This window comes from Aulostomus chinensis, chromosome 2, assembly GCF_037954235.1.
Source record: "Aulostomus chinensis isolate RoL2024-O1b breed Wild chromosome 2, RoL_Achi_v1.0, whole genome shotgun sequence".
Taxonomy (NCBI): Eukaryota; Metazoa; Chordata; class Actinopteri; order Syngnathiformes; family Aulostomidae; genus Aulostomus; species Aulostomus chinensis.
Window position 1 is genome coordinate 9,400,616 of NC_141321.1, and position 24,287 is coordinate 9,424,902.

A 24,287-nucleotide genomic window follows, 5' to 3' on the forward strand; every position below is an offset into this window, starting at 1 on the left:
GTGGTGTTCATGGGAAATGTAGTCTTTATTTTTGAAGCGCAAGAGAACTGCGGTTCTTCTGTAAGCCGGTTTGGTCTGGATAGCTGCTCCTTTGCACGAATCTGACACACCAGCTGGTTTGGAACACAGAACCATCTGGGTAGTCCCCTGTAGGAAAGGGGCAGACACTTTGAAGACACTCTCAGGCAAATGATTGGATGAACCACCTGTCTGTCGCTGTCTCATCAAGGATCAGCAAACACATGAAGCCAGTTGATAGGAGAGCGGGAAAATCTTGTCCTGCAGTGGGGATCTTTGTGGGATGAGTATTTTTTTAAATGAAATACTCATGGTAGTTGTTAACAGACTGGTGTGCTGTCATCGCACCAAATCCACGCCCCTCTCTATTCAAACAATGCTGATTGGTGAGGCCACCAGTATATCATTTGAAGCCTGGCAAGATGGATCCTTGTGTAATTCTGTGAATCCGGCGCCCCTCACTGCCGCGATACGGCATGCACACATGCTCGCTGATTGTCCCAGACGAGCTGCACTGAGCCACTCGATGAATGCGCTGTAGGAGCATTGCTGCAGTGGTACAGTGCTGCTGGGCTCTGAGAATTGTTGATGGGAGTAGAGCTTCATGATAGAGACCTTCACTCTTGCCAATGTATAGAATAAAGTGGTTTGACAAGACACCTCTGACTGAAAAGACGTGTACTCATGTACGCATTCATGTGTTTCACATGTATTCATATATCTCTATCTTCTAAGTGTCCTCAGCCAAATGCTCCTGTGATTAGAATGTGCATCCATTACAAACAGACAGTGGCGCGTCATTATATAAAGGACACCCATCAATGTTGCATCAAGGCTTGAGACTAGACAGCACATTTGCATAACAAACGTCAATATTGTTCTCCCAGGACAACCGTAATGAGGCTAACAGACTGCTATGAATGGCTCTGCTTGAGACGCGTCCTCTTCAAAAGGGACCAGTACCAGATATTTGGTGGACTGTTCCAATAACAGTTGTTTCCATGACTAGCAATGTCTGACTGGACTGTGCGATGCAGTACTTTAATTTAGTTTGATTTATGTATCCACTATTTATTCTTGGAGCGGAGGACTGTTTGTTCTTCTCTGTGAGCTGCTGAACATGTGAATTTTCCCTCAGGAATGAATGAAGGTTTTTTTTGTTGTTGTTTTTTTTAATTTCATTCTATTCGGTGATAAAGCGAATGCACCATATAAAGAGCAGATAGGGACAAAAACACCAGGAGTTCTTCTGGGTTTTGATGAAGAATTTTGCACATGCAGGTCCGTGTGTGACCGTGGAGTCACTTATTGATCCTTGCCAGATTATTTTAGATCACAGCAGCACTGAGTTTCAACTTCACGGAGCCTCGAGATAAGAAAGAAATCCAGTGTGAAGAAAAGTTTTTCCAACTGACTCAAACTGCAGTTGTATAATATGAAAGTTTAGAGATCAGACAGCCGTACATGCTCGAGAGTCTTACTTGTCTATTGTCTTATCTCCTGATTTAAGAGCCTGTCTTCTCCTACATCTTCTCTCCCCATCATGGCTCTGACAGAGAGATTTCTCCAGCCTCAGTATGAAGTAGTTCACCCCACCAGAGTGGATGTCAGAGGCCACTTCCTGTCCAACTTCCTGTCTCACCATGCTCGTCGTGTGCAGCGCCGGGACGCCTCAGAGGAACCAACAGACCTTGATCGCGTCTTCTACCAGTTGTGGCACGGTGGTCAAAGTTTGCACTTTAACCTCACTCTCAACCCACACCTGCTGGCTCAGGGCTTCCTGACGGAGAGGAGGTACGGTGGTGTGGAGGGTGCCAAGATCCATCCTCCCTCATCCTCCCCGTGCCACTTCCTAGGTGATGTGTGGGATGGAGCCACAGTTAAAGGGAGTGCAGCCATAAGTACTTGTGATGGACTGGTGAGTTGGTTACATACAAACTTGTATAATTTCAATCTTAATGTGTGTTTGAAGCTGCATATTTATATAATGAGGATTTATTTCCACATTCATGTTAACAATCCCTCTCGCAGCCAAACACCCTGGATGTCATTTTCCCAAAATAAATGGCATTATCTGTAATTATGTGTTGGAACTCAAGTGGCTTTTTCGCCCTGTATAAAGAACCTCTCAAGCCAGGAGCCAAGAGGTGTCTGACATTTTCATAAAACTATGGGAACATAATGTTCTTGTCTGGTTCTTATAAATGTAATCACTGTTAAATGGCTGCTGAAGAAAATAATGCTTCCCCCTGTAGTTTGTAATATCTCAGCAATAATCCCATAACATGCCAAAAGTGGCTTCTATAGTCTGTTCATCCAAAACTCAACAAACAGTTGACATCCAGGTTATGTGACTGCATGTGTTATGTTAATGGAACGTGATAGAACCCTTCAAAGCTACAACTTAAAGGGGATCAGAACAAACAACTGCCTCTATTTCATACTCCAAGCCCATAGGGGGCAGTATGCTACTGAAGTAAGAGCCAAGGAAATGGTTACTTTCTTAACAAACGTAGAATTTATCATTCACTTTAATGGTACTGAGCTCTACAATTCTACAATTCTACAATTTCATTTAGCAGACGTTTTTGTCCAAAGCGACGTACAACACAAGCAAGAATTTAGACTTTAGAGCTCTCTGAGCTCTTTTGTGACTAACAGTTTAAACCTCACCCAAAAAGTGCATTTTGGCTTTTAGGTCGTCTTATAAGTGTCTCGAGCTCAAACCATGTTGTCTTTCCTGCTTCACATGTGTGAGTAGGATATATTTAGCTTGAAGCTAATGGCAACTAAAGGTTAACAATGCTGCAGCAACCAAACAACAGCAAAAGTGTCCATAAACATCCGTTTACTGACTCTCAAGTGCATCGCCCGCTGCTATCCACATCTTCCTTATCCAGCTGTGCACACAGTAATTCATAAATACTTTGATTTGAGCCAAACCCAAACTATAACACTTCCAGTTCTGCATGTGTTCATGTTATCGGTGAAGATGGCGAGCTGGAGGATTCAGTTAAACCAATTTGCTCATGCTACAATCTTTTGATAAAGCATCACTTTGGGATTGCTGATACAAGTGGTTGAAATGACTTTCCTCCTCCTTTGTTGGGGCTGCAAACACACTGAGACACACGCACGCACGCACGCGCGTGCACACACACACACACACACACCCTTCTACTTATACTGTATCTTTGTGAGGACTTTCATTGATATAATACATTCCCCAGCCCCTCACCCTAAACCTACCATCTCCACTGACTGCCTGACCCTAACCTTGATCCTAAACCTAACCTGAACCTGATTCTAACCTCGACTCTCAAACCAAGTCTTGACCTTCAAACGGCCCTTTGAAGAAGTGAGGACCTGCTAAAATGTCCTCATTTTCCAAAAAATGTCGTCACTCTATTGGTTAAATACATATTCTAGTCCTCAATGTGTAGCAAGTACAACACACACACACACACACACACACACACACACACACACACATTCTCATTATTCCTTCCAAGTTGGTGAATTAGCAGTGAGACAGGTGCTGCCGTTAATACTGGGCTCATCACAGTCACTCTGACAGCTTTACCAGGTAGACGGTCTCTTCAATCGTTACTCTGCCTGATCATAAATGTTTATTCCTTTCATACTCATTGAATTAAAAAAAACAACACCAACACAAATTTTACTCTCTGAGGATCCAGATCTGTCAGCCCTCAGTGGTAATTACTGTTTCACAATGGTGCTCTGCTCAGAGCTCATGTCAGGTGACAGGAGTGGAACCAGACATGTTTGTAAATCTTAAATGTCCCACTGATTGTTAGTGTCAGTGCAAACCCTAGTATGTCTTACATGCGTCTGTCCTCAGTTTAGACATTTAAGTCAAAACATTTCCTCTAAGTGAAACATTCCGACTGCACCCTGGTGTTCACCCAATAGATGCTCGCTGCATTTTCTGAGCTGTCGTGTACAAAATTTCCACACAAAAGCTTTTTCCCGAGGGGCTGGGAGAGCCACATCTTGCACCAATAGTTATAATTTAGAAAAGTTTAGCAAGTCACATGTCATATTAATTTAATAGTGGACCTCGATTCTCTTGTCTTGTTCCTCCGTGTGTTTATTCATATTTTTGTATTTGTGCAGAGTGACACAGAGATACGTATGACCTTTTGATCAAATGTGTGTGTGTGTACATAATCTGCGAGGTTGAGCGTGTGTGTGTGTGTGAGACCCAGCTGAACTCTTATGTAGTTGAGTAATTAACTGTCAATATTTATTGTGAGAGCAACAGTCTTGTTGTCTGAGGACGCTGCCTCTGAAGGAGGATTTCGTCAGATATTAAGACGCTTGAAGACGGCATCTGCCATATTCACTCGCTGAAGAGACAGAGAGGAGATTGGGGACACTGGACATGAAGAGATGGTGTCTAGTGTCTAGATTTTTACAGGTTAGTAGTGAGTAACTGTAATTTTAACCACTTCTGGTAATAATACAGTCATTCATGTTACTAGATTCTGCAAAATCCATCCGCATTTAATCCAGGAACTCTTGCTTGAATGGCAGCAGCATGCATTTCAATGAACATTTTGATAACCATGTTCAGCTCCAGTCACTCTCCCCGCACCTCTGCCTCACTTTCTCTCGCCCACCTACTTGAGAGTCTCACACTGCAGCTACAGCACTAATGGAAGACATTGCCTTGTGCAGTGAGTGAGCCTCATTGCTCATGTTGCTTTTCATTTTCCTCACTGATGATGAAGGCCGGGCTCACCCTTCACACAATGGAGATGTAATGGTAAACACATTCAAATCCAGTTTTTAATCAGCAGGTCCAGTTGCGTAGTCTCAGGGCCAACGTGCCAGCGTACAGAGCCCAACTCTCTTGCTCTCAAAGAACTCTGAGCCAAAACTCCAGAACTTTTGCCAGCGCTTCTGGAGATTATGCAAACCCTTCTTTGGAAAATTTATGAGGAGCATAGTCTGTGATTAGTCACATTTGTGGTGGAAGAATGATGAACTCTGATGACCTCCAAGGAGGGGAAGGCCTTCAGATATCTGTTGTATCGTTTGAGGATTCTTTGTGTGTCCGTGGATGATTTTATTCAACCGTCAGAAGCATTTTTGAAAAGAATACAAGTCCTAGCTTTTTTTCCATTCGGAAAATATTTTTTGACTGTTATGTCAGAGGCTGCACCCGAGTTTAAATCCTGAGCTGAAGAGATTTGCTGTGTGTCGCACAGCTGTGTGTGTGTGTAGCTGCTGGCTGTTGTAGGAGCAGGTGCACGTGACAAAGAAACACTATCCCCAGTTTCTTTAGCATTCAAGCTATAGTAGATACGACTGCATATGACTTAATATTACCTCCGCAAATGAGTTCACGATTTCTGTGTTCGTCTGTTTTCTGTTAGCAGGATTACATAAAAACTACTGGGCGGATTTTCACCAGACTTGGAGGCGGGGTGTAGCGTGGGCCCTGGGAGAACCATTACGTTTGGGGGCAGATCTGTTTGACTTGGTGACTGGGGTTAGCTGAGGTGGCCTTGGTGGATATGTGCTCTCTCTGAGTGCCCTCTGGTTGTCTGTTTTTTTGAGGACGACGGACAGTGCTTTTGCTTTGCCGCTGTGTGATTTATGATGTCGCTGTCCTCACTTGAAATGATAATTTTACAGACATTAGAAATGACACTGTCATCACTTTGAATTGCTTCACAACATGTCATTGAGAAGTGCAGCTGTCGGAAAAAAAATACACACAAATCAATCAAAGAATCTGATAAAGTGGAAGAAGAGCACAATGGCGCAGTGGTTCGCACGGGCACCTCTCAGCAAGAAGGCTCTGGCCTCCAGTCCGCCAGCTGTGTAGAGTTGGTACATTTCCCCATGTCTGTATGGGGTCTCTCCTGGTGCTCCAGCTTCCTCCCACACGCCAAAAACATGCTCGTTCACTGGAGACTCAAAATTGCTCGCAGGCATGAGTGTGAATGGCTGTGTAACTGTCACACACACAAACACGGTACAATGAGCATCATTCAAGACAAACTTGCATAGCCATCTTAACATGCTGGGCACTGCCATTACGAAACAGAATTTCTTTGTTCAGAACATAGAGGACTGGTTCAATAGGCATCTGTAATTGTCAGGGCCGTTCACCTGAACAGAAGAGCACGATTTCTCGCAGATCAGAGAATCATTCTGACACTCTTGCTGCTGCACAGAGTAACTCCTTGGATCTTGACATGGAAATGTTCCTGTCTGGTTTGTCTTTTTGTTCAATCACAACACGTGAATAACAAAATGTAATCTTGCATATTTACATGGAAAAAACATGAAATATTGAATATAATTCACAAATATAACAGGAATATATCAAATAAATTGAAACGCTTTTGTCTTAGAGATAACGGCTTCCCATCAAGGCGCAGTATTGTCTCACAATAATAAATAAAAGAGTCGATTTCTATGAGTTGCATCCCAAAGCATCAGTGTCAGTCCAAAATAATCAGGATTATTATTCTTATTATGAGGTATTTTTCTACGAGAATGTATGCTCCACATTCCACATTCAGGCTACAACAGAAGAAATGAAACAAATGATTCAGAGGTGATGTGATCTAAAATGTTCATTTGTAAAATGGCTTGCAAAAGAACAGTAAAGATGTATTTGTTCGGCATGGCAACCAATTACACAGCAGGATGGGTCATAGCCGGACACATCGCAACACCAGACAACCACAGTGAGTCACTTAAGTGTGGTAATTGTGTGTGTGTGTTTATTCCCGGCCCGTTCAATCATTTCAGGTAAATAATGTCTAAGAGCAGGTTGCCATGTTGTCAAGAATGTGAGGTCAAAGCGTATACAGGGTTTTGTATGTGAATGTACACGAACACGAGTAGTTGGAACAGGCTTTTCACAGCGCAGGTGCAAAACAGACAAATCTAATCCTAAAATTGTTTTACATTTACATGAGTTTACATTTTTGAGGTTTTAGTCAGAGGTGGAACAGGGAGGATAATCACTAACAACAGACTCTGTTGCTTCAAGAGCTGCCACATCAGTGGAAATATTAACCACCTGCTGCAACACATGGATGTTTGTGTCCGATGCCGAGGACCGGTAGGTCATGCAGGTCAGGACACTGCCTCCTCCTCGGTCTATAACTTTGTGCTGAAAGATCACATGACAGCATCTGTTTGTTATTGATTATTGGTCCATCATAATGTCAATTAAAGAGCTTCTGGTACTTTGCAGTAGTGCTGCACAGTTTGGTGATAAAGTTATACTGAGATTACTGATTACTACTTAAATACATGGTATTATCGTTTATCACGAAATATGGACACAATTACTGAAGATTTATTAAATACACAAACAAACATTTGTGTAGTTCTCTTTCCAACAATTTATAAGTTATTTAAACAGCAATAACAAAAGGGTTTTACAGAATACATCTATGTCCGTACCATTCATGCAGCACTGAAAATAATGATTGTGCTTTTGATTTTCTTTTTTTTACAGTTATGTAATGCTATTAATGACACAGCACTACTTTGCAGCAGGTTGTTTATCTGTTAGATGTTTTAGTTTTTAGTTCCACCGTCTACGGCGGCACAGTGGTGCAGTGGTCAGCACTGTGGCCTCACAGCAAGAAGGTTCCAGGTTCCAGTCCTGGCTCCAGCACAGGATCTTTCTGTGTGGAGTCTGCATGTTCTCCCTGTTCCTGTGTGGGTTCTCTCTGGTACTCCAGCTTCCTCCCACAGTCCAAAGACATCAAGAGGGGACGAGGCTGATTGATACTCTAAATTGACCGTAGGTGTGACTGTGAGTGTGAATGGTTGTCTGTCTCTATGTGTTGGTCCTGTGATGGACTGGTGACCTGTCCTGGGTGAACCCCGCCTCTCACCTGAAGGCTGCTGGGATAGGCTTCCTCCCCGTGAACCTTTACAGGATAAGCAGAAGAAAATGGATGGATGGATGGATAGATTGATGGATCACCATCTACATGATAAATACTAGAACCTCGGGCTCTGATGGCTGCGTGCTACTGTATGTGCCTGTCATGTTTACAATACAAACGAGCAATTTTTAACTCTGGCTAAATGAGACAGCTTTGGTTCACAGCACTCAGCCAATATCACATTGCAGATTTAGCTGAGATACCCTTTGTTCCAACAGAGAGACAGACAATAATAAACATGCTGCCACCTTTGACACGGCTGGATGAAGATCAGCAGTCGTGACTGGTGGGATACGCTCATCATCATCGAGTCCAGGGATTCACAGGGGATGGCAAATTTCCGTATGAGAAGGATGCTCTTTATCCAGCAGTGTGACATAGTTGAATTGCTGATGAAACTGGATGAAATAACATTACCATTAACATTACTAGTCCTGCTGCTGAATTGGAGCTACTTCATTCGTTCATTATTAATAATATTGCTTCTTCACTGTTTTTTTACCTTTTTCAGGAGCGTCAGGAGGATTCACTGTCTCATTATCAGTGCATCAGCCGTCTTTAAAGCACCAACCTGAACAATACAAACATTATGCTACATTTATACCCCTGTCGACATGGAAGCTGACAGGTTTGCTCAAGGGTTAGAGAAGCCGTCCAGTGATCACATCGAGGTGTTTTTGAGCAGAATCCTTAATCGCGCCCAATGACAGTTGCCACCATCTGAATTGAAGACAGCTGCAGAGTTGTAAAAGGCCCTGCAGGGTGTTAGTTGAGTCTCTACCGTTACAACTGGCTACAGTTAATCCACAAAAATTGACTAAATGTGAATTCCAATATGGACCAACTAAAGCGTGATGAGCAGCACCTTGCTGCATGTCACAGTTCCAGAGGTGAACTTGATAATATTTGGATTATGCATGAAGGTTCAGACAAATCTGTGTAACTGGAGTGCAAATAGAGAGCACGCACACTCACTATATATTATGTAGCCTTACACACGAAGACAACACAGTGTAACTTTGATGTGAATCCAATGATGTTTGTTACATCGGGCTCACTTCCTGTAACCGCGGGGTGGAACTATGACTTGAATTCTTATGAACAACTTCAGAACCCTCATCATCTGAAGTTCCTACAAGACGTGGTTTTATGGCAGTTTTATATTTGCCACCATACCACATTTAAGGAAAATTCTCAGTCTCCTCAGTAACCTGGCACCAAGTTCATATCCGAGGTGGATCTGGTGCACCCACCAGGATGAGCGCATCGAGTTGTAAAAACAAAAATCCTGTAGTCCAGCAGGTGGCTAACCCTATGATTGATCTGCCCCAAAATATATGGGACCCTCCCTTCTGTACACGCCCCCAGCTCGTCTTCTGAAATTTGGCTTTTTACATCCAGCAATCTCGCTGACAAACAAACAAACGTCACTGAAATCATGAATCTATGGGAAAGGTAGTAATAGCAATGACATTCCTGCAGCTGAACACTCACGAACAATCACCACCTACCAACAGTGAATTTGTGAAATGTGTGTTGCATTGTGCTTTCACATATTGACCATTTTTTTCCAGCTCAGTCAGGCAGTTCACACATCTGGTGTTGATCCTGGTTGAGGAAATATTTAGAGTGAAGAACAAAAGACTGACTGGCCTCTCTTCTTTTCTTCAGACGGGGCTTTTCAAGCTGTCGGATGAAGAGTTCTTTATTGAGCCTCTGGAAAAGTCAAACCGTGAGACCTCAGCACCGCAGGCACATGCCATCTACAAACGCCATACGTCCCCGCCCCCCCGGAGTCCAGTGGTTCAGCCCATCTCAGGGAGACAAGCTCTCAACGGTTCTTGCGGAGTCCCAAGTAACATCTCCTCATCAGCATACACACCTATACACACACAATTATACAGTTACAGAACTCACATGAGATGCACCGCATGAAAATTATGCCATCTTATCTCAGAATTACATCATCATGCATCGCTGAGTCCAACTTTCTTGTCTTTCTCACAAGTCAGCCTCCAGCTGATGAGCAGCAGAACCCCGGCGATTACAAACTATAAATGTTCAGTTACTGATTAATAATCCACTAATTCTGACTGGCTTGACTGAACGAGAACGAGTGATAATCAGGACGATGTTAGAAACCGGTTAAAGCAGTGGTGCGGGTTTGAGTGAGTGGTACTTTGGAGCCTTCTGAAGGACTGGCGAGAATCAGGTGTTATTCAATCATTTCACTTTTAGGACAACCTGCAGATGTGAAGGAACAGAAAATCAGTCACACTGCATCTGTTGCATCTGGCTTAAGGGGTTTTGTTTGGTATGTAAATAAGTAAGTTTTAAGCTTTTTTGTGTAAAGTTGCCCTTAGAAAGCAGAGGAACGGTAACAGAAGAAGGAACTTTCCAGTGTTTCCTATTTTAAGTGAGAGTGTAGATTATTTAATGAGGTTGTTGTCATGTAAAACTTGGATGTGTTTTTCTAGCTAAATGAGAAAAATCCTTCACACTCAGTACAGTATGTGGGTGGCAAGTTAAAAGTCAGGCCAGAAATGCAGTTTGGCCTCGGCAAGTTTTAAATGTGTGTTTCTATCTTCCGTCTCCAGATTCCCATCAAAGTTTGGAAGACATTGAAAGACGGCGGGAGCGCTGGGAGCGCCGCCAGCAGAGGAGGAGGAGAATCCGTCAGCGCTCAGTCAGTAAAGAAAAGTGGGTGGAAACACTGGTGGTGGCTGACCCGAAAATGGTGGAGCACCATGGGAGCAAAGCTGTAGAGAACTACATCCTGGCTGTCATGAACATAGTAAGTGAATGAAACAAGCCTGTATAAAACACAAACCAAGAGGCACCTCACCAACCCTACAAATGAATGAAACAGCAACAATTTTTTCTTTCAATTTCTGTAATCAACATTTATCTTCAAAAATGAATCAGAGCTACCAGCACTTTACAAATGCACCAGAGCTGGTAAAGAACTGGAGGTTCTCTGAGAGCACATACCTCTGCCGAGGTGATCTGACGCTGAAATCAAATAGATTTTTGATCAGAACCTATCCAGAATGTTACCCTGCAAACACGCAACCCAGCGCCGGTGATCACATGACCTCCTAGAAGCGATAATTCGGTACTCTCCTGTTGTAACTTGCCAGCCTGTCCTCACAGCTCCAAAACTTTATATCAAGTCACGGAACTTTATGCCATTTTGCAGAGACTTTTGTTCCACAGTGACTCACAGTGGCACATGTGAGCCCCCGTGGTGACAGACGGCAGGGCGATAGACTGCAGGTAGGAGGCTGCTGCGCCACCCTGCAGGCATGTACTAGTGTGAGAGGGAGTTTGAGAGCTTAGTGCTGGTTTGAGGACTAGATGGGCAGTGGGGCTCTGGAAATTTCCAAATAGGTGATTCACCGCTCTTTGCATCGTTGGACACAGGATGTGAGATGGACCGCTGGGGGATTTTTTTTTTTCCAAATCCCCAAAACATCCAGGTATATCTGGCAAACTGCAGATTTGGCTTTTGCTAGTGGACACATTTTGTCTGTAGAGTGGACAGATATTGGCTGTAACATCAGATGTTTTGTAGCAGAACAGCTGTCATGGACACTGACTAGCACACAGGGTTATGGATCACAGCGGCTTAGCTGTTAATAATTGATTGACAGGAGACATGCAAGCCGGACTCCCTGAGCTGCTGCATCAATATTTAGATACAAACTAGTGTCCAAAAGGAACAATCCTCCCAAGGTACTTAGGTTCAGCATATGTGAGGCGTTTTTCCATCCCAGTGTCACATCATACGGTAGATCTGATTCAACTCTCCTCTTTTGTATCTTCCTCCAACTCACCGGCCTGTAACAGAACTACTCCCGATAGTTTGAGCTTAAATAAACTGACTTCTTGTCTGTTATTCATTAGCACATAAGTGGCTTTTTCAAAACACTGTACGGCTGCTGTGACCGCAGCCACTGAACATACTGTTGCTGTCAGAAGACTGAGTGTCAGGAAAGGGAATTCACTGACAGACGATCCCGCGGAGAAACTGATGTAACAGGCAATAATACAAGGAGGAAGCTGCCATTATATTCCACATCCTCTCAGGCTTTGAAGTTTCAAGCTGCAAATTATTTGAATTTGTGAAAACAATCTTGTGCGGGATTGTGTGTTTTCATGCTCTTTTGTGTGACATGATTTACACACACACACACACACACACACACACACACACTTGGAGTATTTTGATCACACAGGATGTCTATCGGCGGGGTGCCCCCGCAGATCTCAAGAGGAACGCGAAACTGCATTTGATCCAATATTTGAGATACCACCGCCAACCGTTTTGATGTGAACAGGTGCGTCATACAGAGTGTAGAAAGACCCCGGTCAGAAGAGTTACACATTAACAAAGATAACACCCCCCCCCCCATCAAAAAAAATATAATTTGTTGTTTTAAATTTATATTTATCATTATTTCATTGCAAACTTTCATCATGAAACTGTTGCTTTGCTCAGTGGTATAGAATTGATGAGTTTTAGTTGAGATTTCTCTGAAGCCTTTTTGCAAGTAAGGATAGTGAAAACAAGTATGACATTTCTTATAATATTGAAATATTATTGGAATAAGATGCTTTCCTCTTGAGTTGGACTGGCCGTGTGAGCGATGTACGAGGGCAGTGACACTGAACCCTGAGCAGACAGCTGGGACAAAGAAGGGCAAGATACTTGGTCACATTTTGTTGTTAAACTCTCAGGCTCAAACAGGTGACGGGTCATAAAGCAGGCGAGAGAAAAAGTCCCGGGTGTTTAACCTATCACAGAAGTCAGTGTGAAAAAGAGGAACTGAGCTTTAAACACAACACTGGAAACATAAAGATGAATGCTGGAACTCTCACACACTGGCGCAGAAAGAAGGATGGACTAGAACACTAGAAGAGGAAGGACAATACTGAGACACAGGTGAAGCACGTCGGAGTGGGACAGGCAATCACACAGGCAGGAAACCTGACAGGAAGTGAGTTTAAAATAAGACAAGGGGCGAGTGACCAAAATAAAACAGGAAACACTGGGGAAATGTGGAAAAAAATCACAACAACGGAGGAGGGAGCAGAATGGCGTGGGACAGACTCACCACAAGCCCCCTGCTCATCGACATGGCGTCAGAAACTTTTCTTAACCGTAGTGACTGTACTTACAGCAGTGTGCTAGTGAACGCAAGTATACTGCCATACTTCTCCACTGTGTGTGTGTGTGTGTGTCTGTGTGCGTGTGCGTGTGTGTGTGTGTCTGTGTGTGTGTGTGTGTGTGTGTGTAACAGGTGGCAGGACTCTTTCAAGATGCAACTATTGGAAATGCAATCAACATCGTGGTTGTCCGTCTCATCCTCCTGGAGCAGGACGAGGTAAAACCACACGTGCCTCCATTCTAGTGTGTGTGTGTGTGTGTGTGTGTGTGTGTGCGCGCGCGCGTGTGTGTGTGTGTGTGTGCGCACGTTTATTTCTAAGCTGTAACAAGATAATAAGCTTCTTCCCTCAAAGCTCTGGGCCCTAATAACAGCTTAGGTGACTCAGAACATAATATTCAGTGGGCTTTTGCCGGCTCACTCCAACTCCATATTGTACTTTGATTTTTCTGACATTAAGAACGCCCCCCCCCCCCCCACACACACACACACACACACACATACACACACACACACACTGTTCCATTATCAAATCAGCCTGTCTACCATGTTGCCATCATAATTAGCAATTTCGACTGTTTTGTTCCTGTTATCAAGGGGTTGGGCAACAATGTGTCCGCAGTCGAGATATGGCTGTACTGGTCTAATAAGGTTCAGGCAAACACGGGAGGAGAGAGTGAAATTGGAAGAACCGGCCAAAGTTGTGGGACTGTGACCATATAATGGAACGCTGTTTTTTTCACCCCCAACTGGACATGTATTTTTTCTTCCATTGCATGACCACATGGTCTTCCAAGAATCAATAATCACACAAACTCCACTGATCATGCTGCACTGCAGTTGATTAAACTGAGTCAGTGGAACAAGTAGAATAGCCTGCTCTGCCCTGCTGGGGTTAAGCATGTTTCAGATGTAACATTACAGCAGCCTGCAGGAGGTTGGAGTGGCCCTCAGAGACACTGATCCCAGTGTATTCTGGGTGTTGTAGGTTTTCTACCTTCCAAGCAAATCAGCTCAAATCTCCTCAGAACGCTCAGTCAAGATAGATGTCGTCATGATTAAAACATATCTGGGGTTTACTGTTGCTGGTTCTGGTTCAGAATAATTTCTGCCTTTGTCAGAGAGAACTCAGATAATCCATCCATCCATCCATCCATCTTCTACTGCTTATCCTGTTAAAGGTGGTGGGGGGTGGAGCCTTTCCCAGCAGCCTTCAGGCGAGAGGTGAGGTTCACCCTGGACAGGTCACCAGTCCATCACAGGACCAACACATAGAGACAGACAACCATTCACACTCACAGTCACAACTACGGTCAATTTAGAGTATCAATCAGCCTCGTCCTCTCTTGATGTCTTTGGACTGTGGGAGTACCAGAGAGAACCCACACAGGAACAGGGAGAACATGCAGACTCCACACAGAAAGATCCTGTGCTGGAGCCGGGACTGGAACCCTAACCCTCTTGCAGTGAGGCCACAGTGCTGACCAATGCACCAGATAATATGTCAATTTTTTTCTGATAGCATCACAGTGTGGTGTTCAATGAAAAAAAGTAGTGAAGGTTCAGCTAAGCTGAAAGAATATTTGGCCCATTTCCTGCACTTAGGGTTCATTCGCTGCTAAGGTTTGGTTTAAGGGCATCATCACTTTTCTTTTTCTCCCTGCGACGCGCTGAGCAGGAAGACCTGAAGATCACACACCACGCTGACAACAGCTTGAACAGCTTCTGTAAGTGGCAGAAACGACTCAACATGAAGGGAGATGATCATCCGCTGCACCACGATGTAGCCGTTCTGCTCACGAGGTAAAAGAAACCATCTCCAGAGGAGTCACTCACGTGTTGATTTTGACTGTTGGGGAGAGAAAAATTAAATCCGCATGTGTTATTATCATGAGAAGTAATCACAGTGCTCGTGAGGACAATCAAAGCAAGTACATATTCCTGTGTATTTTACACAGCACAAATAATCTTGGGAAATTAATGTGTTGCCCTATTTCTCTCCTTCATACATTAAACCTTTTTAGGATTAATTCCTTAAAATGACATAAGATTAGCTTTAATTAATTAAGATGACAGATTATAGGTAAGTGTCTCCCAGAGACTGAAACCACTCCTCAGTGTAGCTGTATGAAAAGGAAGGAAGCGAGGGGCACCATGAGCAGTGCTTCAGCCAAAAAGGCTACTTTGCCTTTCAAGTACTCGCAATTAAGTGTCTTGAAATCCTTCATTGCCTCTTTGTGACTCCAGTGCACAAAGAGAGACAGCCGCATGTATTTAGCTGGACGCTAATGGTGTCTCAAGGCTATTTAAATCAAAACTGTCCATAAATGTCCATTAACAAACTCTGAAGCAAGTTGTCTGGTTTAATGTGCATCTTTTTGGTTTGGTAACACACAAATACTTACATTTGAGCTAAAAACAAACTGAAACCCCTCAGGCAGAGTCACTAGTGCCAAAGTGGAAGTGTTATGGTTGGTTTTTAGCTCAAATCAAAGTGTTTGTGCATTACTGAGCATAAAGAAGACATGGATTAGACCGGACGATGCACTCGATGGGTAGTAAAGAGATATTTTTGAGCAGTTTTGCTGGGTTTTTGTTGTTGTTGCTGGTGTAGCTAGTAGCCAAGAGTTGCCTGTAGCCTCAAGCGAAATATGCGTGTTTGGCTCGTTCTGCACCTTGATGTCCCAAAATTTAATGCAGGAAGGAAAAACTGTATTTTACAGCTCAAAATAGCATAGATAGCTCAACGCTTTCTTTTCAGTGGCAGAGTAGAGAAGGATCCTTTTAGATTGTGGAAGATAGGAAGATGTCAAGATCAAGAGAAGAGCTGGAGAATTTAGCAGTGTGAAAAGGTCGTAACTGGATACGTTTCAAAATGGCAGTGGGTTGAATGATAAAGTCATGTCAGGGAAAATGGTCAAATGTAAAAAAAAAAAGCTCAAGTATCTTGCCATTTTGCCAGCTTATCTCACTCCCATCCTCATGAGTCACCCTCTCCTCTGCCTCACTGACTCTGTTAGCTCTCCTGTCTGTTACATCTGTATGCTCACATCTGCCCAAGTCTCTGTCATTCTCCCTCTCTTCCTCTTCCTCCCTGGTAAATATATGTTGCCATCTAATCTGTGTCTTCCCCTCTTTCTCTGTTTTTTTTTTTATGTGATTGTGATTCAACCCGGTGGTTTCAACTTAATTAATCAAAGTAAAGAATTAATTTTCAAACCAAAAAGAGTGAAGTTTTCAGACATTTAAATTGGATTGGGGATAAAATGAGAGGATAAAAAGAGATGAGAACGCTACCGTCATTCATTTTTATGTGAGGTAGTGTCCTCTGCGACGCTGCGTTAGAAACAGCTCGTTGAGTTCAACCTTATGGAAATTTGTTGACATTTAGTATTTAAAAGAAATATGCCATATATCAATGTGTATTTGCATTTTCCAGCAGTTCATCTGAGGTATGTAATGGCTACAGGGGAAACACAAGACACAATCATTTTTCTTTACTTTCCTCTGCGGGTCCCTGTTTTCTTTTCTTTTCCATTTAATGGAAATATTCCCAATGCTGAATACCTTCTCTCCTCTTTGCTGCTTAAGGGAGCACAGAAACCTGCTGACCGCTAGTTAGCTTAGCATGCTGAATTGTAGTGGATGGGACAGGTTAGCATGCACTACCTTTTCACACATCATCAAATAACTCCAACTAGGGTTCTGAGTAGTGTTAGCTAGTCATGGAATAATAAATTTAAATACCAAGAGCTTGTCTTTTATGAACAGGCGTGTAGTGATTTGATGGAGCAACTCAAAAGCTCTGTTTTTATCTTCTGCCAACAAATCGCTTGTTGACAACTAGAAGAGATGTTGCTACGTTAATCATGGCTGACTGGAGGAGGACAAGCCCAGACCCCGACCACCCTCTACCCCCTAATGCGCTAAGGTAACAAGCGGTCAGCTGGTGTGAGTCTCAGCCCCCATAAAGTTTTGAGGTTACATAACCAAAACAAGCAAACAAGTCAGAGCCGTGCGCAGGATACATTTATTACCTGAATGTCACAAAATGGGAACATATAACTAGACAAACTGAGACAGGTGGGTTGTTTTTTTTTTATTTATTGATTCAAGCCTCCTCTTTTGTTGTTTCTTCCTGGTCTTTCTTATTTCTCTGTCACCTCATACTTGAGACCTTGTTGTACGGTCGTACGTCTGTCTGGAACTGACCTGAACCTACACCTGACATTTTCACAGGAAGGACATCTGTGCAGCCATCAACATGCCCTGTGAGACCCTGGGTCTGTCTCATGTCGCAGGGATGTGTCAGGCACATCGCAGCTGCAGCATCAGCGAGGACACCGGCCTGCCAGTGGCCTTCACTGTAGCACACGAGCTGGGACACAAGTAAGTGTCCAGTACACACACACACACACACACACACACACACACACACAAATACAGTCACTACAAACCATTATTTTGATTTGTGTTCTTAATTAACACAACATTAAGACACTAGAAGGCGGTTTTCACATCCATTAGTGGAAGTGGAAAGTTTCCCTGTGCTCAGTGAAAATTTGATTTTAGGAGGTGGTCCCACGCATGGTTTATGACATCATAAATATTTTGCAAGCCGGTCCTGGTCTAGACTTCTGCAGACACAATTATAATGTGGACCTTAGTAGCCTCCAGGTCCAAAGGCTGAATTTTTAATTGGGGGAGAAGAGTAGGGGACTCTCTATTGTTTTTAATGTGGTAATTATTGTTAGACACACATAATATTTAAGAGTATTTTGTACATGTTAATGATTTTTGAAGGGGATTTTTGTCCTCATTACACTTCAGTTATGATAAACTCAAATTATAAATAAAGTCCCCTTTAAATATGATGATGATGATGATGATAGAATCCCATTCCTTCGCTGAGGCCAATTACGTTATTTTCCACTCCTCAGTATTTGCTTCTCCTTTCATTCTTGTCATTGGGTTTTATTAGTGTCAGTGTACTTTTTATGTCATTGGGATGATGTTTTTCTGTTTGTTCAATGCCTGAGGGAATATGGTGCTGGCATCCACATTTATGCTATAATAAAGACCTGGAATTATAAAAGAGCAGTGTGTTTCTGTCTAGCACTCCAGCTTTTACATCACATTAAGGGTCTGTCTGTCGGAATGTGCAGCCAAACTCCAGTTTATTGGGGATGAACTGGTCTGTGGCTCGCTACGGCTATTTCAGCATTGTTATTTCATCCTCTTAATTGTCCCGTCTGCAATGTGTACTTGGGGGCTTTGATGTGTCGCCCTGACGACGGCTGCGGTAAAAGGCCATTAAGTTTTCAGGTTCGTCCGTCTCTCATATTCTCGTGACAGTGATATCTTAGTAACGCCTCAAGAGTACTCTGGGGTTAAATGCTCACTCAGACAAGGTCAAAGTCAACGTGACTGCACATCTTGGACATTACTGCAAAATTACATCAATTGTAGGAGCTAAATGTGTGGGTTTATGCATTTTTTTTTCATTGGTGTGGCTGTGACACCGGCGGTCCCCAGGTAAACAGGGAGGCACAGATCTGTCGTCATCAGGTATAAAGGCTTTTTAACCACTGCAGCGCTAAAATTTCTCCATCACACTGATTTATTATGCATCATGGTTGCAGTACATAATGTTATGCTGCACCCGCAGAAGAGTCTGAAGTTTCTTCAATGCAAGGTGCAGCAAACGGTAATAACCATCACACGACAGACACGAATAAAGCGCTCCAGCCAAAGGTAGACTCCTCAGCGGCCTCCAGAAGGAGACTGGGCTCCTTTCACGCACAGCAAAAACCCTTCTGGGGTAACAGAGTGCGGTGTCACCCGTATACCTGGACGCTACCAATGTCACAGCGACACCCAGAGTGCATACAATGAAACAACCACACATACACCCTGTCACATACAGAGACTTGAGCTCATCAGGCTGAAAATGATATCTTTAGATAACAGTGTCAACGTGCATCCCTCCTTAAAATGGAATCTACTGTAAACACTGATGGGCAGTAACAGGATCTGGTCTCTGGGATTGTGTTAGTTCTGAGGCTGAGACAGTACTGTAAACACGAGGAACTCAAAGCATAGTCTCCGTCTCTCAAACTCAGACGTGAACGAATTTTAGTTTATTTTAATTCAGTTAATCTGTGTGACAGCCACTGCTAGTGTTACCGTCAGGGGGCCTGATGCAACAGGCCATTATCGCTCTGCCACATGAGCTTCAGGACAGTTTATAATTGTTGGCTGATTTGATTTGACTACGAGGAGCGTTTAGCGCCACATTATCTGTTGTTCCTACCTCGTGGCTCTTTCACTGATTGTCAGCAAAACAAATATCCCATTATGATAATATACCTGTAGAGGCCAATTCTGAAAGAGCACACAAGTCCTACACACCTCCACCACGTCCTTTGCAGCTGCTTGCAGATAAGCTTTGCAGCAGGTTCCTCCATTACTGTTCCATTGATGCCACCACCACCGCCACCACCACACTATTTTACCCTAAAATAATATTTGATGCAAAAAAAAACCAAGAAAAATAAACCTTTTGCTCATCACATTGTTCACTCTCTTAATACCCCCCCCCCCCCATTTTGTATAAAGCAGTCTGTTATCATAATGATATTCACATTCTTTTCATACTGTTCTTCAAGCAATGGCATATTTGCAGTTGATTGCATTAGTAGAGTTTAGCCCTCTTGATTGTGGTGGGTCATTAAAATGTATCTTTCAAATCGGCTTCACACGGGGTCATGAGCATGCAGGGCCGCAGGCAGGCCGATCACGCGCTTTCATCTCGGATTGGCAGGAACTCTGTGAATATCAAGCTGGAGAGAAATTAAACGATGCACTCTGCCATGGTTTCACGATTCACATGTGCAGTCATTAGTCATCAGCTGAGTTTCTCCCATTGGCCTTTCAGATGAATCAACACCTCTCTCAAGCGCATTCAGTAGAAACTGAATGGAGCAATCGTGCTTCTTTCGTGGAAGCCACATTTTTTTTCCCCCCAATAAGACAGTTTGAGTTTTCACGGTAGGAAAAAGCTGATGTGTACATAAAATTTGCTTTAAAAAAAAAAACAGCAGCACTCTGTCAATAAATCAGTCTGATCCTAAACTGCAAAATGCTGCCAATATGAAGAAGCAGCAGATAACAAAGAAACTCAGACACAAATCAAGAAAATTCTTTTGCTTTTATTCTGTCACTGCTACAGTTTTTGTTGTTAAACTGGAGAAATGTTGAATTTTGGCATTCAAGCATGTGCATGTGTGATGTTGTGACCTCTCACTTTAATCGCCCTCTCTGTGGGATGTGCTTCTATGTCACAGCTTTGGGATTCAGCATGATGGCAACGGTAATGACTGTGAACCCATTGGGAAACGACCTTTCGTCATGTCTCCACAGCTCCTGTACGGTACCTCCCTGCCCAGGTGGTCCCGCTGCAGTCGCCAGTATATCACCCGCTTCCTTGAGTGAGTGCAACATCCCGTATAAACATGCTTCTACTTGAAATAGCCCTCGTTGTGTGTTCAAGTTTTACTGCGCCTCCATCACATTGAATGCATTATCCACTAAAGGTGCATACAGTGGTCTTTAGTTTGAGCCTAGAGTCTTGAATCACATAAAGTTGGAATGACAGCTGGGACGCACACCCTGTCGGCAAAGCTTTTCTCCTGCTGCACATTTTTGGGAAGAATATCTGCTCAGATTGACGGTCTGATCACCCTCTTTCCTCAAATTTGAAGTTAAAGCCATTAAGATTCTAGGGACTGATGGATTTGCTGTCGCCGGTCAGTTTAATTCCACAATTTCCAGAAGGAATGATTGTAATTTTCATGAGGAAGTCAGGCTTTAATTGGCTTTTCTCCCCATCATTCACTGAACTGATTTTCCGCACCCTGCTGTGTTAGTACACAGTGAACGGAGTCAGTCTTCATTTAGCAGCTCACTGTGGCTGCTCCTCCTTCTTCCATCCCTCGCTGAAATCTTTCTAACTGATCCACTGGGAAATATGACAAAAATGACAGTGGTCTTGTTGTATAGAGGCATTGTTCACAAAAGATGGTGGCTAGTACTTAGCTCACTGACAGACACGTCGTACCCCCTGACTACTTTGCAATAAAAGTCAGCTGGTGTTGATGATGTGAAGCAGCCGGATTTGTTCAGTGTCATCAACATCATCTGAAACACCTTTTGGACAAGAGTTGCCGCTGACGCTGAGGGCTGTGTCATCACCACTGAGTCAACTTTATTTGCTGATGAAAAAAGCGACTTTAACAGATTTACTCAAACTAAAATGTTTGAACCTGCACCTTCCAGACTGAAATGTATCAGGCACTAGCAGGCTAACATGGCACTGAAGTCACATTTGGAGTTGGAAAATGAACACCAACCAGGAGGAGTGTTATTTCCAGCAGATTTCTCCTGTGTTTTAAGTGTTCTCTCAGCACACCGCTGCTTCGTTGTTTCCTGCAACTCATTTTGACGTGGCACTTAACTTTATTGTTGTAGGCTGAAATAAATCTACACACATGCTTCATGTGCGTGTGTGTGTGTGTGTGTGTGTGTGTGTGTGTGTGTGTGTGCGTGCATGCAGCTGTTCTCCAGGAAGCTGAACCTTGGATGAATTATTATTCTGTGTGAACACTGATCCAGTCACTAAGATTAATGTTGTGTCTCTAAAGCTTTCTCACTCCATTATGATTTGTGCAGATAATGTGTTCTCACTGGCCCCAAGTGGGGAACACCACCACCATTGTTGAGGGGGTGAATCTGACCTTATCAAGCTAACATAGCTGCTGTAGAAACATCAGGACAGGATGGCGTCCCACCTGCACATTAACGCCAAGATGGACCGTAAGAAAACAGAGTGTTAGAGGAGTCTTTCACTCACACGTGGGAAATAACAATGTGTGACAATGGGGAACCCAGAGACAAAGCACGGGGCTGTTTTAGTATTTATTCCTGCTGTAGAACGTAACCTGAATCCATTTACCAGTAGTGCATCCCTGTCTGGGTTTCTTCTATCTACCACATTTCCTCTCTCATTTGAGAAAGCTGGTTTAGTTCCAGAGTCCTCCGTTATGTTGTGGTCTGGAGCGGTTGGCTGATACGTCCCGGCAAAGACCTTCAAACTGCAAGGAACTGCTGTGATCAACCTCTTTATTCTGGCTCGATGTTGCTGCCTGCATGAGAAGGCTCCTCGTTTAAGCCATGGATATAACATTTGAAATAAGATAATGACTGTTGTTGTATTCCAAGTAGTTACTTTCATTCATTTTATGTCCAGGCTGTTAGTGCATGATTACCCAGGAGCAAATGAAGGTCGTTGCTGGTTCATGGACTTCAGTAATTTAGGGGCATTTCTCCAGCATCTGTGTTGTCTAGGCCTCTGTCATGCCTGAATGTCAGCTACACTTGTCAGCTGCCTCTCATTGGCTTGCTTTGTGCTGCCAGTTTCAACAGGACATGTGTTGAATGTCTGAAATATTTCCTCAAAGTTGCCCCAGTTTCTCAGCTCCAAGCATCTGGAATTCATTGGTGGGTGTTCAGCAACTTGACAGCGCTGTAGCTTCTTGACTCCACCATGGAGAAAAGGGCCCCGGGGTGATATTTACACCCGTGGGAGTTGGCAACCCAAAGGCCTTGTGTGTTTGTGAGGGCTTGTCTCAGTGATGGAGCTGTCCAACAAGCAACATTTGCACTGATTTTCAATCCATTTTCAAGTGAGTGTAAAAACTGGAATGACTCGTCTTTAGATTGATTTTTTTTGGGGTATATTAGCATGCTGTATTAGCATGCTAATAATAAATAGTAAAGTAATGATGTGTGACCTTTGCTCTCCAAGTGCACTCTAGTTTTCAGACTTAGACTCTACTACGATTAAATTCTGGACATTTAACTTGGATTTCTTGTATTTACTATGTTGGACTCTCACTCCATTCAATAACTAAAAAAAAAAAAAAAAGTTCAGTTCTGGACTCTGTTTTAGTTAGTTCTTAGTTTTAACTCCCATACTTTGAGGATTTTCCTCACGCTGTTGTTGTTCTCTGTTTGTTGGGTATTCCCTCCTTGGCCCTGTACTACTCTGCCTGTTAATCAATGTCAGCTTGTGTCTTTGTGTTTCCTCGCTCCATTGAGCTCCAGCCAGCTGTACCTGTCCCTCCCTGCATGTTAATCTGCTACTTAAGACTTTCTTGTGTGGACTCACTCACTTGGAATTGCCTTTTGGATTTTCTGTGTCTGGATGCCTTCAACACTGTAATCCTCTTTTTTTTTTTGTGAAATTAAAATGTGTTTCCTTCCAACCTCTGGGCCTGTGTTTGGGTCCCATTCCCTCCCCAAGTAGAACCTGGACCTATGTGAGTCCCCTAGTATATTATGAAGTGATTTTTTTTTCTTTTTTTTAACCTGTTTAGTGACATTAGGGTGTTTTAAATGTCATAGCACTCAATCTAACAGTTGTTTCAATATCTCAGTTTGACCAGGGACAAAGTGAGGGTTAGGAGAGAGTGTCAGCTCTCATTATCATGCTTGGAAAGGCGACACTTTTTTTGGCTTAAAATGATGGATGGTTACATTATCTGACAGCTACCGTATAAGCAGCTGGAGGACGCTGACTGGACATGAGGAACAGACTAAGAGACTAAGATTATCTAAGACTAAGATAATGAGCTGGAAGGCCACTTGATGAGGTGCAAGCCTCCGCTAATGTCGGTGTAGAAAAATGCTGCTGCTGAATAGATTTGCTCCTCAATCCACTGAGGTGGTCCTTTGTACCCTCAACCACCTAGTTTGTGGAAGTCAGTCTGGTTGGTTTTGTTAAGATCCTTTTTACAGACTGCAGTATGTCCCCATGGTGCAGGGAATAAACATCATCGCCGTGTTGGCGCTGTCATATTGTCATTTTGAGTGCGTCAGTGATGACAATAAACCTGACAAAAAATGGCTTCATTGCTGACAGAGGACTGCAGACATAACTCATCAAAGAGAACAGCTACAATTAATGCTTTGTGATCCACAATAAACTGTGCATTATAATGAGAAGCATTTATGAGATTTGAACGGACTGAGTTAAGGAGCTTATTCAAAGGAACCCTTCTTCCCGGTCACCCACCCAAGCTGAAGTCCCTGT

At 43.3% G+C, this 24,287-nt stretch overlaps 1 protein-coding gene across 1 annotated transcript in view; it reads left to right on the forward strand.

Annotated features, from left to right (window-relative positions):
- The window catches only part of adamts7 (a disintegrin-like and metallopeptidase (reprolysin type) with thrombospondin type 1 motif, 7), a 70,690-nt gene that overhangs the window by 2,282 nt on the left and 44,121 nt on the right, over positions 1 to 24,287 (forward strand). The window contains exons 2-8 of the mRNA XM_086226521.1: positions 1,575 to 1,936; positions 9,639 to 9,822; positions 10,565 to 10,761; positions 13,271 to 13,354; positions 14,814 to 14,938; positions 17,375 to 17,524; positions 20,482 to 20,625. Coding sequence (XP_086082647.1) covers positions 1,575 to 1,936; positions 9,639 to 9,822; positions 10,565 to 10,761; positions 13,271 to 13,354; positions 14,814 to 14,938; positions 17,375 to 17,524; positions 20,482 to 20,625 — 1,246 coding nt within the window. The remainder of the gene's footprint in view (positions 1 to 1,574; positions 1,937 to 9,638; positions 9,823 to 10,564; positions 10,762 to 13,270; positions 13,355 to 14,813; positions 14,939 to 17,374; positions 17,525 to 20,481; positions 20,626 to 24,287) is intronic.